The sequence below is a fragment of the Drosophila willistoni genome, assembly GCF_018902025.1.
Source record: "Drosophila willistoni isolate 14030-0811.24 chromosome XR unlocalized genomic scaffold, UCI_dwil_1.1 Seg144, whole genome shotgun sequence".
NCBI lineage: Eukaryota > Metazoa > Arthropoda > Insecta > Diptera > Drosophilidae > Drosophila > Drosophila willistoni.
The window spans coordinates 5,493,869-5,508,074 of NW_025814057.1; the positions used below are offsets into that span (position 1 = coordinate 5,493,869).

General features: G+C 38.2%; 3 protein-coding genes across 5 annotated transcripts; 1 reads left to right on the forward strand and 2 right to left on the reverse strand.

Annotated features, from left to right (window-relative positions):
* Nucleotides 1–3,012: 3,012 nt before the first annotated feature.
* Nucleotides 3,013–4,415, reverse strand: LOC111519778. Of its 2 annotated transcripts, XM_023181773.2 has the most exons (6): nt 4,015–4,193; nt 3,836–3,952; nt 3,625–3,777; nt 3,408–3,575; nt 3,220–3,351; nt 3,013–3,144 (listed from the first exon to the last, which is right to left on the reverse strand). In XM_023181773.2, the coding sequence occupies exons 3-6, from the start codon at nt 3,685–3,687 to the stop codon at nt 3,088–3,090; spliced, it is 420 nt and encodes a 139-aa protein (XP_023037541.1). In that variant the 5' UTR covers nt 3,688–3,777; nt 3,836–3,952; nt 4,015–4,193; the 3' UTR covers nt 3,013–3,087. The 2 variants fall into 2 exon arrangements, with proteins under 2 accessions (XP_023037541.1, XP_046868156.1); XM_047012200.1 differs by lacking the exons at nt 3,013–3,144; nt 3,220–3,351; nt 3,408–3,575 and adding an exon at nt 4,237–4,415 and having other exon boundaries at nt 3,701–3,777; nt 4,015–4,182.
* Nucleotides 4,416–9,928: 5,513 nt separating this feature from the next.
* Nucleotides 9,929–10,801, reverse strand: LOC6639133 (cuticle protein 16.5). Of its 2 annotated transcripts, XM_023181772.2 has the most exons (3): nt 10,580–10,801; nt 10,132–10,474; nt 9,929–10,059 (listed from the first exon to the last, which is right to left on the reverse strand). In XM_023181772.2, the coding sequence occupies exons 1-3, from the start codon at nt 10,799–10,801 to the stop codon at nt 9,989–9,991; spliced, it is 636 nt and encodes a 211-aa protein (XP_023037540.1). In that variant the 3' UTR covers nt 9,929–9,988. The 2 variants fall into 2 exon arrangements, with proteins under 2 accessions (XP_023037540.1, XP_002062158.1); XM_002062122.4 differs by having other exon boundaries at nt 9,929–10,801.
* A 1,540-nt stretch (nt 10,802–12,341) lies between these two features.
* On the forward strand, nt 12,342–13,051 carry LOC6639488 (cuticle protein 76). The gene has a single exon (XM_002062121.2). It carries the CDS (start codon nt 12,407–12,409, stop codon nt 13,049–13,051), a length of 645 nt encoding a protein of 214 aa, XP_002062157.1. The 5' UTR covers nt 12,342–12,406.
* The last annotated feature ends 1,155 nt before the right edge of the window (nt 13,052–14,206 follow it).

Below are 14,206 nucleotides of genomic sequence, written 5' to 3' on the forward strand. Positions count from 1 at the left end.
ACAAATTGGAAAGTTCCGCCGCATGCATTTCAATTGCGTTGATGTCGACATTTACATGGCAAGTCATATTGGCCCACCCACCCAACAAAACGGCCAAGAACAAGTAGCAGCAGCAACCACCCACTGAGGCAAGCAACCCCCCATGAAGGCCGCCTGCACAGTGTCTTACATCTCTCTTTGACTCTAATAGATTTTAATCAGCCGCAGGATATGCGCATGGACGCCAACGACAACGGCGACGACATGCTGTTTTTTGGCTCAACTTGCTTGGCGACAATTGAAAATTCTCATGACCAGGCCTGATGATGATGCTGATGATGATGATGATGATGATGATGATGATGATGATGCTGATGATGATGAAGGCCCTCAAGCTCTCGGTCTGAGCTTTAATTATGCGAATTGTAAAAGAACAAAAATATATATACAGTGGTGGTCAGCGGGTTAGCCCCTTTTTTTTTGTTTAATTTTAAATTTGATTTTCTCGGCTCCTAAGAAATTTAATGAAGAAATTTTTTCAGTTATTTGTTGGTTATTGTATTTAGATGATGACACGTAATTATTGTCATGCCAGCTTTCGAGGTTTTTTTTACAGGTGCGTTTGAAAAAAAATCGGCCCCCAAATGCTGGCCATTAGTTTAGCCCGGTCTTTCCAAAATCTTTAATATTATAGTTAGACATGTGTATTCTTTGAAGAAGTTGTAGATCTAGGTAATCTAAGATAAACTGCATACCAAAAATTTTCATTTTAGCCCCAGTATTTGTTTTGGGGCCCATCGAAATTTCGGGATTTTGTATGTAATTCTTGAGGTCTCTTTGTTTGATGACGTTTTACGATACCAATTTAAACTAAAGTAATATTTTCTTATTCTAAGTATTAAAGTGAATTGAATTTCCCGTCAAATGATACATGTTTCATAAAAATCCGACAAAAATTAGATTGATTTCATCGCCCATACTTTCAAAAAACTAGGTAAGCAAAATTTCCCACACATCCTCCATCTCTTTCTTTGAACGCATGTATGGGAAATTTTTTTAATTTATTTTACCTGGTTATTTTTTAAAGTATGGGCGATGAAATCAATCTAATTTTTGTCGGATTTTTATGAAACATGTATCATTTGACGGGAAATTCAATTCACTTTAATACTTAGAATAAGAAAATATTACTTTAGTTTAAATTGGTATCGTAAAACGTCATCAAACAAAGAGACCTCAAGAATTACATACAAAATCCCGAAATTTCGATGGGCCCCAAAACAAATACTGGGGCTAAAATGAAAATTTTTGGTATGCAGTTTATCTTAGATTACCTAGATCTACAACTTCTTCAAAGAATACACATGTCTAACTATAATATTAAAGATTTTGGAAAGACCGGGCTAAACTAATGGCCAGCATTTGGGGGCCGATTTTTTTTCAAACGCACCTGTAAAAAAAACCTCGAAAGCTGGCATGACAATAATTACGTGTCATCATCTAAATACAATAACCAACAAATAACTGAAAAAATTTCTTCATTAAATTTCTTAGGAGCCGAGAAAATCAAATTTAAAATTAAACAAAAAAAAAGGGGCTAACCCGCTGACCACCACTGTATATTTTATTTTTGTCAAATTTGTTCTAGTACTTGCTCGGAAAAGTATGCTACAGTTTTTTTCACTTAGCCAGCGGCCAGCGAAGCACTCCAAAGTGTAGAGAGTCGAGTGTGCGTGTGTATGTGTGTGTCTGTGTGTATCAGTTTAGTGCGCGTTTTTCCACACAATTTACCCACAACACCTTGGGGCAGCCAACACCTAATGAGCCACTCCAAAAGCGACCTCCCAACATCCTTGAATGCTGCTGCTGCATTTTTGCAGCACTTTGACACGTTTCCCCATACGGGAGCAACGGGATAAAACATATATAGAGAGAGGGAGAGAGTGCCAGAGTGTGAGTGAGCCAGAGCATATTCTTTTTTTATTTGCGTAATTGGCTGAGTGCTCTGACTGACTGATGTGATGTGCCCAGAAACGACTTTATGGCCAGCCAAAGTGCGGAACAAATTTAATGCCTCCTTATCGGTATCCGTTCTCTCTTCTCGTTTTGGCCATAAAATGACCCGCATAAACCAGAAACGAGCGAAGGAATGAATGAACCAACCAACCAACCAACCAACCAACGAAAGGAAGAGCACATTCACATTTAATTTACCCTCCCGCCAAAGTGTGAAATATCAGCAATGGACAGATGTGCCCAATAAAAGTGTCAAATGAAATGCGTATAATGAGCATCAAGTCGCTGACCCTCTTACCCTCACAGTGTCCCCACCCTCCAGCCCCTTTGGACTCTGGCCAGCAATCGAATGTCAATGTCGCCACAGTTCTTTTGCTGTCCTTCTGTTCGTCCTGGTGTCCCTTGCCTTTCCGCTTTGCCACCAAAAGTGTTTTTAAAATGCAAAATGCCATTATTTGTGTTTATCGTTAAATTTCATTTAAAGCAAAAAGCAGACGATATCTCTCCTCTCCTTCTTGTCCTCAACCCCAACCAAACCCAACCATGGCTAACAACTTGCGCTTATCTTGTCATCGTCATCTTTATTGGCTGCCGTTGTTGTCCTGCGGGTGTCCATAATTCCGAATGTAATTTGATTACGCATACACACACACACACACACACACACACATACACAGGCAGACAACAAAATGGCATGGTGCGTGATATCAACATGACCATATCGACAACTTCATTGGCATTACGCGCCCATTGAAATGGGGGAGAATAATAGTGTGAGTGAAAAAGGTGAAATGTCAACTTAAAGGTAGAGCCAATTAACCTTTAAAAATTGTACTAAAACAATTTTCATATATACGAAATATGTTTCGAATGTCCACAGAATGTCCTATAGACATTCTTGAAACTGTCCACATGATGTCCTATGGACATTCTTCACAATGTCCACAGGATGTCTTTTGAACGTTTCTCTTCAGTCAGAACTAGTAATAAAAATTCGACATTTATACATAGATAGGATTGCTGAATTACTAGAAACCATGTTTGCAATATTTTAAAAGTGTTTAACACAATATTTACTTCTGCGATAGTTCTTTACACATCATCTTGAAGTCTTAGGCAATATAATGTAACAAAAACTATAAGCACCATCTGCAAAAAAAAGACAAAAACAACAAGTACAGAAATTAACTTAATATTAAATATTTAAAAAATAAACTTTGTTACCGATGTAACTATGGAAAGTTGAAACCACATATGTATAACTAATCCAGTGGCATTCAATTGCTGAACTAAATTACCAGCGATAATCCACAATATCAATTTGCTCAGGGAGAAGGCAACCAAAACGAAAACTAACTATAAAAAAAAAGTTATATAAGAAAAAAATATATGAGTAGTATTCCAACTCTTACCACTTGCAATAATACATATTTATTCCGAAACCCGGCATAGAAACCAAACAGAAGAGCAACCGAAAGAAATAAACTCACCGATATGGATAGGATGAGCAAAAGTGTAACTTTGGATTCAGATTTCTCGATATTTTCATATGAAATGGCCATATCGGTAGCACAGAATATCTAAAGGCATAGGAGGCATAAGAGTAGGATTTGCATGGCTATAACTTACCATAAGGATGAGCATCAAAAGTAATGATACCAATTTCAAAGCAACTCTCGGACATATGCACATGGTTGAGTATTTTTATATCAATGACAGATTTCACATTCAATTGAGCATACGTGATAGGATCAGGAGACTGACTATTATCATACTGACGACCTGGGTGAACTTATCAGGTGAGGTGTTGGTTCTCTTAGTTGGTTAGTTACTCACTTACAGCATTAAGTACGGTGAATTTAAACCATATATTTGTTAAATATCTTATATCTGATTCAGTTGCTATTATCCATAAAATGCACTTGGATATAATAAATCCAAAAAGGCTAAAGAATAACTAAATAAAAAATCGATAAAATTTAACTTAATGCGAATTGGATTTTTGCTGTTTTAGCTTACTATTTGCAATTTGAATATGTTTTCCGTTTTCACCAGTAATATACCCCAAATCGAGATGATCATTATGCATAATGTTAAGATAAGAGAAATTATAATGATTGCAGCAGATTGTAAATCTGGTAATCTCAATTCTTTGATATCATGGTACGCTTCAATTCCGCTTAGAATCTGCCAGAAAATCTATAATAATAATCTATAAGAAATATATCATTAAATACTTACGATAAGTAATATCAACAAAGTTATGGCCTTAATTCGCAAAACTATTGCTGGGCAAATGCACATAGCAGTAAAGACTGACAGAAAGATCTCCCCGGCGATCTAAATCTGTTGTCTCCAATATTATTTATAAGTGTGTGAAATTGTAAGTGTTTGTTTATTACAAAAAAAAAAAAAAAAAAAAAAAAAAAAATGAAATGTAAAGTGACAACTTTTCCAAGTGGAACATAGTTAGTTATTCACAAGTGCCAAAACCACAAGATGTTTAAGTGGCCAGAACACATGTGGCAAGCAGCAAAGCATCGACAAAGAGACCACCAGCAATGACAACATTGTTGACAATTTCCAGTTGAACGCACAAAGCAGAGACAACTCCTGTCCCAAGGCCCCCCTCCCTCTCTCCCTCTCTCTCTCTATATCTCTATCTCTCTATCTATGCTTTAGGGTATAGCCTTTCCTACCGCCTGAAGCTTGAGTCCTGTTTGTTGTTTGCCTTCGTCTGCCTTCGTCTCTGCTAAAATAATCGCCACAATAATCTGTCAACGACAGCTGTTGATGTCATAAAAACCTTTTGAAGATGTGAAGATGTTGTTGCTGTTGTCGTTGTCGTTGTCGTTGTCCTTGTTCAGAGGGGTAGGGGGGCATACACCATCCAGCACACAGCACATAGCACAATAACAACCACAAGCTAATGATAATTTGCCACAATTTACACTCAAACCAGACAGAAATGGGAATATGCATCTCCAACCACCACCATTCATCTTCACCTCGCTCCTAATGGCTACGATAAAATCATTGATGAAGCCAAAAGCTAATTGAATGTTAATCGCTTGGCATTGACATTGCACGTGGCACAAAAAAAAAAAAAAAACAAAAAAGGCAACACACACATAAAAAACAAATACTGGCAACTGAACTATTGACCTTTGTGGGCTATTGAAATACTCTTCAAATAACAGAATGTATTTTAATATATGGATTAGTGATTCAATATATTGAATGTGCATGTGAGCGCCATGTTATTTTTGGTGTTTGCTTTTAGAACTTAAAGACGTTTAACAACACTGGCGCACCACTGTTGGAAAACGGTTTCAAACTGAAAGAAGTATAAAAAGATATTCTCCATGAAAACAAAACTAGAACATTCAATGTCTGTCTATGGAGTTTCAAACTTCTCTTTGAAGATATATCCGTTGTACCCACTCAGAGAGTATAAAATTGCCATTGCATAGAAAAAATTGTTGGGGAAAAAAATGGAGAGTTTATACAGATGCTTCGATAAAAAGCAAAAGGTAAGCGGTCAATTTGCATAAAGTAATGATAAATCAACAGTTACAACGACCTTCAAGGCACTTTGCTACCCTTCTCTAGCCTCTCTCTCTCTCTCGCTCTCTATCTCCCTCTATCTGCCTAAGTCTCTTTGTGCTTCTCTCTGTGTGTTTCTTAGGTTTTCTCTTTCCCTCGTATTTATTTCGCAACAAGACTCAAATAAAATACAAACATTCTTTAAATTAAAAATTAAATTTTAATCAGCCAAGCAGCAGCTTACAATGATAAGTATCAGTTGGCTGGCTTTTCTTTTTTGTTTTTGTTTTTCGTCTTCCTCTACAGGGGATGGATCTGACTGTCCCTTTGTCCTGTAAGGCTAAGAGACCATGATGACATATCATGATGGTTGCTTTCCTTTGCCTACTTCTGCCTGGCTTGCTTTGGAGTTTAAGTTCAAGAAGAACAGAATTTTGAATGGACGAATTATGTTTAACTAAATACCATTACATATAGCCTTGCTTTAATTTAGAGACAGATATTTAATTTTATTTCAGTTTTGAACTTCGTTAAATTAATGTAAAGTGCATTAATTGATTGTTTTGTGAGTATTTATTTCTTCTAAATGATGTTGTATTTTTTAGGTGACTTACCTGATGCTATTAGATTAGATTTGCTGTTAGATTTGATTAAATTTTCCATTTTTTAGTAGGTTTTTTTTATGTTTTGCAAGTTCTGGAAAATTAAAGAACTTATTCAGTAAATGAAATATTAATTTATATAGTAATGTGGTTGTTTCAAGCTTATGTTTAAGCTCGCTTGATTGTTAAGGACGATCTATAGCGGTAATCATTACTTACAGAAATGTTATCGGAATGTTTATTAACAGCTAAGTACATTTTAACATTATCATGATAGAGTTGCCAGGCAGATCAATGAGAGCATTAATATTGACAGATTTCACAAATATATATTACCTAATTAGCAATTGTTTTTCTGTAGTTTAATGTTCAATAATTTGTGTGAAAATAAGCGATAACAAAGATATTTATCAAGCACATCTAAAAGGTTCCTGGATGAAGGGCCAGAGAAACATAACAACTTGCCACAGGGGACAATGGAGAAAGGCTCGGCCATGTGCCTGTGGCACAAATTTGCATTTGCCTGTTACAGGACATTTTTCAATTGCACACTTGAAGTGGCGGCTGGACTTGACACCAGCCAAAATGCAACATAAAATGCAGTCACAGTTATGAAACAGTTGCATTTAAACAACCAGAACAGTATCCGGAATAGGACAGCCCTTTTCACGTTTTCAAAATCCACAGTCACACACACACACACACACACACACACACAGAGACACAGACGCACACACATGTAAATACAAAATTGCAATGGCAAAACAAGGAGATGGTCCACAAAATGTACACCACACAGATGCATCAATTGTCTAATTGTTTGTCGAGACAGAGTCGTCATAATGTCCATCAAATTGCAGACACAGTCACATTCAGAGGCCCCTGCCGTGTCCGTCCGTTTGGCCCAGGTCAAAGACGAGAGAGAGAGAGACTGGACAAGCAAACTAAATGTTTGACTTGAGGTATCCTTGGCATCCTTGTCGTCTCTGCCATGTGTAAAGTGTGGGACAATCTCGTGGGATAGGTAAATTTGATTTATAACTTATTATGCGTCTTATGTCCTTTCATAATTTAATTATACCAGGACATACGTATTCGCAGGCAGACGATACCGAAACGACAAACAGGCGGACGAAAAGACACAGGAAAGATATTCTTCCGACTGCAGTTTTTCCATTCCGTTACACACACACACACAAACGTGCTGTGTAATGCTGTTATTTAAATTATGGAAAATTCGCTTACGTAAATTTCATTGCAACAATTGAGCTTGAGCTTTTCCCTCTGCTGTGGCAAGCAGTTTTCAGCAAAAACAAGCGAACAAAATGACTAAGGACAAAGGACAAAACGACAAGGCACAAACCAAAATGCAAATGTAATTAAAGTGCAGTTAGGCCAACTATCTATAGATGTGTGTGTTTGGGTGTGTGTTCGTGTGTGTGTTTGGCATGCCAAATGAAATTGAAATAAATTATTGACTAATTGTCAACCGAGACAGACAAGAACATGTAAAAACGATGCCAAACGAAGCCAAGGAGTATGTGGCGTATGCGCAATCAAAATGGCAAACAAATGCAGCTAATTTCTTTACCTCTTTCTCCCTCTCTCTCTCTCTCTCAGCACTCTTTATCCACCAAAAAAAAAAAAGGCAAAACCAATAAAAGTATGGGAGCCAATTCAATCCCACTTGTTGTTGTTGTTTTTGAAGCACGTTTTCATTTAATTTGATTTGATTGTTTATTGTCGTGCATTAGCTGGGGAATTGATCAAATCTGTCGCACGTCACATTAGTGACACTTTCAATGTGGAGTAGAAAGAGCCCAAAAGGCTGGCAGCAAAAGGAACTAAACGATGCCAAAAGTCAGAGGCCATCAAATTTGAATTGCCTCCTCAAGTTCCCCCACACCCAAAACACGCTGCCTCATACTCATCTTGACAATGATAGAAAGGGCCGAGTGGTATAGCAATTGATTTAATTGCTCCATTGTTGACCATTTCAAGATACATACCACACTTATACTCATACACACACACATACACACACTCACTCACAAGCACATATATCAGTATGTGCGTCTGTTTGTGCCCATATCAATGAAGATTTTGTGACTTCAATGAGAGATACCCAGTAACATGTGGCGTATACTCGACATACTTAGTCTCTGTTTTTGCCTTTCTCAAAACGTTTGCTGAAATGCCATTAAATTTAGTTAATCTCTTAAGTCTTAAGGGTTTAGATGTATCTTGAATATTTTATCTTTAAAAATCCACTTAACTTTGTCTGTATTACGAACTTTCTCTTCTTTTAAATTATTAACTGATTAACGATTAAAGACTTTTGGTTCAAAAAGGTTTAAAAATATTCTAAATCAAATTAAATTTCTTTATTAAAAGTTGATTTTAAGACAAATTTTATTAATTTCCAATGATTTAAGTCTTGAGATGGACTCCAAATTGTATAAGAGATATTTTTTTTAAGCCCACATGCTTATGTGAATTGCCATATTTTAGATTTATAATATTTTTGAATAAAAACTTTACCCAAAATACTAAACAATTATAAAATTTGAAACAGGCTTAAAATTTGTTATTAAATATTTAAATATTATTTGTTGACAATACATATTCTAAATATCTAAAATAAAAAAAAAACACTTTTATACTTATTATTTGTATAATATTTTTGGATTAAACTTAAATGTTCAAATTTGTAATGTTAAATCTTTTAAAAGCTTCAAAAGAATTTTAATTTTATATTTAGTACCTATCAATCGAAATAGTTTATTAATAATTGGCTATATGATTGGGAAAATAGTAACTATTTTCAGAATTTAAACTAAAACTTGATGTTTTTTTTCACGAATATCACGAAATGACTCGTTTCCCGTACTAAATTTGAGAGGTTTATATAAAATCTTGGTGAATTGTCAATTTCAATTGGTTTGATGTGCTTATTGAATTTATTTTTCGATCAAGTTAATATGTAATAGCATTTCTGTTTATTCGTTTCGTTTGGTTTTCATTTTCGTGTGTGTTTCTTTGGCCATCGATGTCCGGTTATATCAGCAACAAAATATCCGTTAATTAACTGACAATATTTATAACAAGTGCAAATATACATAATCATGACATATCGGCCGAATTTGTATGTATGTATATGCAAAGCGAATAATTTCAATGAAATTGATTTCAATTCATTTTTTCCTTGTACGAGTATTGTTTGGCCTTAGGGCCAAAAGGTGAAGCGAGAAAGAGAAATAAAATTAAAAAAAAAAAGAAGGAAAAAAAAGGTGTGCGAAATATTAATATTAAATCCAATTAAACCCCCATAATGTAATGCGCAAACATACATAATCGACATGACCGCGCCTCCTCCCACCCACGACCCTCTCTCTCTCTCTCTCTCTCTCTCTCTGTCTCTCTCTCTTTCTCTGGGGCAATTTATCACAACTGAGCAACTCTGAACGAAACGGCAACTGTCGAAGGCCGCCAACGCTCCATAGAGTTTCAATCCGATGATGATGGTGAATGACAACGAAGAAACGAGCTCTATATATATTTTTGTGTAATTTTTACCCCCGTTCCCCGCTGCTCTTATTGTTTCTATTGTGGCCATAAAGCTGCTGGGACTGCTCTTTAGACCTGATTCTGTTAAATTGACTTTGTGGTTTTATGTTTTTTTTTTTTTTGTGTTTTTGTTTGGTCAAAAGGAAGGTCTACTTGATGTTTGTTTTGAATTTGCAATGGGGAAAAAAAAAATTGCTTAAAATTTATTATCGATCAACATTAACAAGAAGGTTTAACAAACAATGCGGTAGGAGCTTGGGGGGGCGTGACCAGGTGACCTAGAAACCCCAGTGGGTGCCAAAGCCATCGAAGCTCATGTGAGATACACTCTCGGCTGGTGAGTAATGCACTGTCTGGGCACTGCCATAGCTGGAGACGCCAAGAGCGGGAGCATTGTGCGAATAGGTGGTAGCTGAAGGACCATAGTTCACATTGGTAGTGGCAGCAACAGGAGCGGCATAAGACACTGGGGCAGCAACAACTGGAGCGGGGGCAGAGTACACTGTCTTGGCCACAACTGGAGCGGGAGCAGAGTAGTAAGTCTTGGCCACAACTGGGGCAGGAGCAGCATAGACAGTCTTGGCCACAACTGGAGCGGGAGCAGCATAGTGGACAGCTGGAGCGGGAGCAGCATAGTGGACAGCTGGAGCGGCATATGTCTTGGCAATCACAGCTGGTGCCGGGGCAGAGTACACTGTCTTGGCCAGCACTGGAGCAGGAGCAGCATAGTGGACAGCTGGAGCTGGGGCAGCATACACAGTCTTCTCAATAACAGGAGCCGGCGCTGCATGGACCAGAGTCTTGGCCACCACTGGTGTGGCTTGGGTATACAAAGGAGCAGCAGCAGCATAGGTGGTCTTGGCAATGGCTGGCGTATAGACATTGTTCTGGATGCGGGTGTCTGTCTTGCGGACACTTGAGTATGGGGTATCCACTGCCTTGGAGTAGCTGGACACTGTGCCGGCGAAGGAGCGGACCACATTCTGCTGGGTGGCGGCCACTGCATCCAATGAGGGATTAGCTACGGCCAAGAGACCAGCATTGGCATAGGCCAACAAAGCGCAGAATGAGATGAGGTAGCGGAAAGCCATTTCGTAATTTTTTTTGACTGGATGACTGGCAATTTAGATTGAACTGAGCAGCTGATGGCTGATTGCTGATGGCTGGTTGCTCTGAGACTGATGTTGATTTGACCAAAATGTTGCGGCTTTTATATATTTTAGGGTACAACAACGCGACGCGTGCCAATATCTTTTTTAGCCAGTAATTGAACTGCCCACAAAGACACACACACACACACAATGCTGACTAGTTGTCAGTCAAGTTCCTCCCTCTATCACCCAATTTGAAAGCCAATTTACTCACATAAATTAAATGCCGTAATTAGGTTTAGACTCGAAACTCTCATGCATGGGCCCTGAGTGTAAAATTAATAACAATTTGCCAAAAAAAAACAAAAAAGGCAAAACATAAAACCAGGAAAGAAGCGAAAAGATATAACCTGCAGTTATATATATAAATATTTTCGTTGTTTTTTTTTTTTTTTTGGAGTGCAGGCATCCCAAGTTGGCAACACAATTCAATTTGGAGCAGCGTCAACTTTGGTAATTTCAATAAATATTCATCACGGTCTCGGCCCTGCCTCTCTGCCCAGTTCTCCTTTCTCTGTCCCTGCCCGCCTGCCCCTGTCCCTGTGTGAAAAGCAGCAGCAGCATCAGCAGGGAAATTCATTTTCCCAAAAAAAAAAAAAAACTTGCACAACACTGAAAACGAAAGTTGAATTGAAGACAACGAATTTCACATGCTCTCTTGAATAGTGAAAGAAAACAAATTTCTAGAAATCTTAAGTAATCTTTCGCTTCTCCTTCAACTTTCGAAATTCGAAGTTTATGCGACCTTCATTACAGAGACAGAGTGGCAAACGATATGGCAAAAGTGGAGTTCTTTCTTTTCTCGTTCTTGTTCTCTTTCCTTCTTTTGTTTCTGATGTGAAGAAAACTTTTGAAACTCTTATAAAAACAACAAAAATCATAAACAAGTCCACCAACCACCCACTCACAGAACCACCCACCACCACCGCCACCTGCTAAGATACAAGAGGCAGTTGACATACAGCATCCGCATTCGCATCCGCATCCCCCATCCCCCGCATCCCATTAAATGATGGTAAGGTGGTGTGACAAGGAACCCTGTGGGCGGAGAAGGGGGGAAGGGTCTCATATTTGCTGCTTGAGTTGAACTCAATTTAATGGAAAAATACGCCGAACAAATAAAAGTTTTTCTTCTTTGGTAAAATTTATGAGCTGCTGATAGTATTCAAAATAATTCATTTTCATTTTCGTTTTGCAGCGAATTGAAGGTGGAGTCAAATTGGAACTTGATGCTGAAGTCACAGTCTCAGACTCGCAGAGTTTCCAGTTAGCGCCAAGTCATAGTCATTTGTCGACCCATTGAACCAGTTTTTGGGTTTTGTTAAAGGGGCTTAGGCCTAAGTCGATCTGTCACACACACACAAACCCAGACTCACATTCGTACTTGAGCTGACCGTGAAATTTGGCAACAAATAAATCTCAAACCTTTTTTTTTGGTTCGGGGACTATAAAAACTTTGAAACTCAAACAGATCAGCATCAGTAGCAGCTTTTTCAGCTTCAATTACATATCCAAGTAAACAAATCTTCACTTCAATTCCTCGCCATGGCATTCAAATACGTCCTGTTGTCCCTCTGCGCTTTGGTTGCTGCATCGAATGCTGGCTATTTGGCTGCTCCCGCCGCCATTCCGGTGGTAGCCAAGGTGGCTCAGCCTCATTTCGATGCTGTTGGCACCACCCAACAGAATGTGGTCCGTTCATTTGGCGGCACTGTGTCCACCTATTCGAAAAACGTGGTCACCCCATATTCGAGTGTTAGCAAAGTCGATTCCCGCATCACCAACAATGTCTACACACCAAAGACTTTGTACTCGGCTCCCGCTGTTGTGACCAAATCGATCTATGCCGCTGCTGCTCCAGCTCCAATTGTGGCCAAGACCGTGTATGCTGCTCCTGCTCCAGTTGTGGCCAAGACTGTCTATGCTGCTCCAGCTCCAGTTGTTACTAAGGCTGTGTATGCCGCACCCGCTCCAATTGTGGCCAAGACTGTCTATGCTGCTCCTGCTCCAGTTGTGGCCAAGACTGTCTATGCTGCTCCAGCTCCAGTCGCCTATGCTGCTCCTGCTCCCGTTGCCTATGCTGCCCATGCACCAGTTGCCGTCGCTCCAGCTGCCTATGTCAAGTACTCACCTGCCGCCGTTGTGGCTCATGCCAGTTTCGATGGCTTCGGCTCCCATTGGGGCTACTAAAGAGTGAGCATCTCTGCCTCTCTCACACTATTTGTTGAAACTTTGTTGATTTGTCACATGAAATAAAGACACCCAGTAGTTGCATATAACATGTTGTCGCTTTTAACTAATTACGCAATAATAAATCCCGCCGAGCTGCCCCTCTACACAGAAGGTGGTCGCTCCTTGGTCGTGTCCTTGGCAAAAATGTCAACACATGTCACGCTAATGAAAATGTGCAAGGACAAACAAGTGGACATGGGTCTGGGTCTGGGTCTTGGTCTGTGTCTGGATATGGAACTATAAGTATAGTTAACATATACAATGGGTCAACCTGTGCGTGTTTGGTGAAAAGACAATTGTTAATTTGGTTAATCGAAAATTAAATACCTAATTGAATAACTTTTCTGAATGACTGAAATTCAGCAAATTTTTAAAGGGGTCTTTTGACCTCTATAAAGCTCAATAACGTGTTTCTCAACTGCCTCCAGGCGTTAGGTAATACAGAAGTGACAAGTTTTATTACATAAAAGTCAACCAAAGATGTAGATATATTTATAAAAAAAGAGTCTTTATTGATTTCTAAAGGTGTAAAGTTTTTTCTTTTTATCTTTTGAATGAGCAGTCAGATGATTATTATTGAAACTTATCATAGATGACTTTCATTTTCGAGACCCTATGAGTTCTGTCATCGGCAACCTTTGTTAACCACTTCAGAATTGTAATCTTATTCCAATGCTGCTACAACTAGTTGAGAATTACAACTAGAAGAAGCAAAAAAGAAAGAAAGCCCAGCTTACAACTCTAAAGAACTTTTGAAATAATTATTCTTTAAGCTATATTTATGTATATTTATCGATTGCATATTAAATAGGGGAAAAGGCTAACCTTTCCTTATGGTTATTATTTGAAATCTTTGCAAAATGGAGAAAATTTTTCAATTTCTGTTTGTAATTAAATATCATATATTTATATACTTATAATTCCATGCCAGATTTTTTTTGTTTTGTTTATAGGTACTGCAAAATCTCTTAAAAAAAAATATGCTTTCACTTTTCCTCTTTATTTTATTTTCAACTCGTTTGCCATCGTACTTTACAATTTACTTGTCTTCACAATTTGTCTCACGTTTAATGGGGCGTATGTGTGAGCAAGATAATTTTATATAGGGAAAAA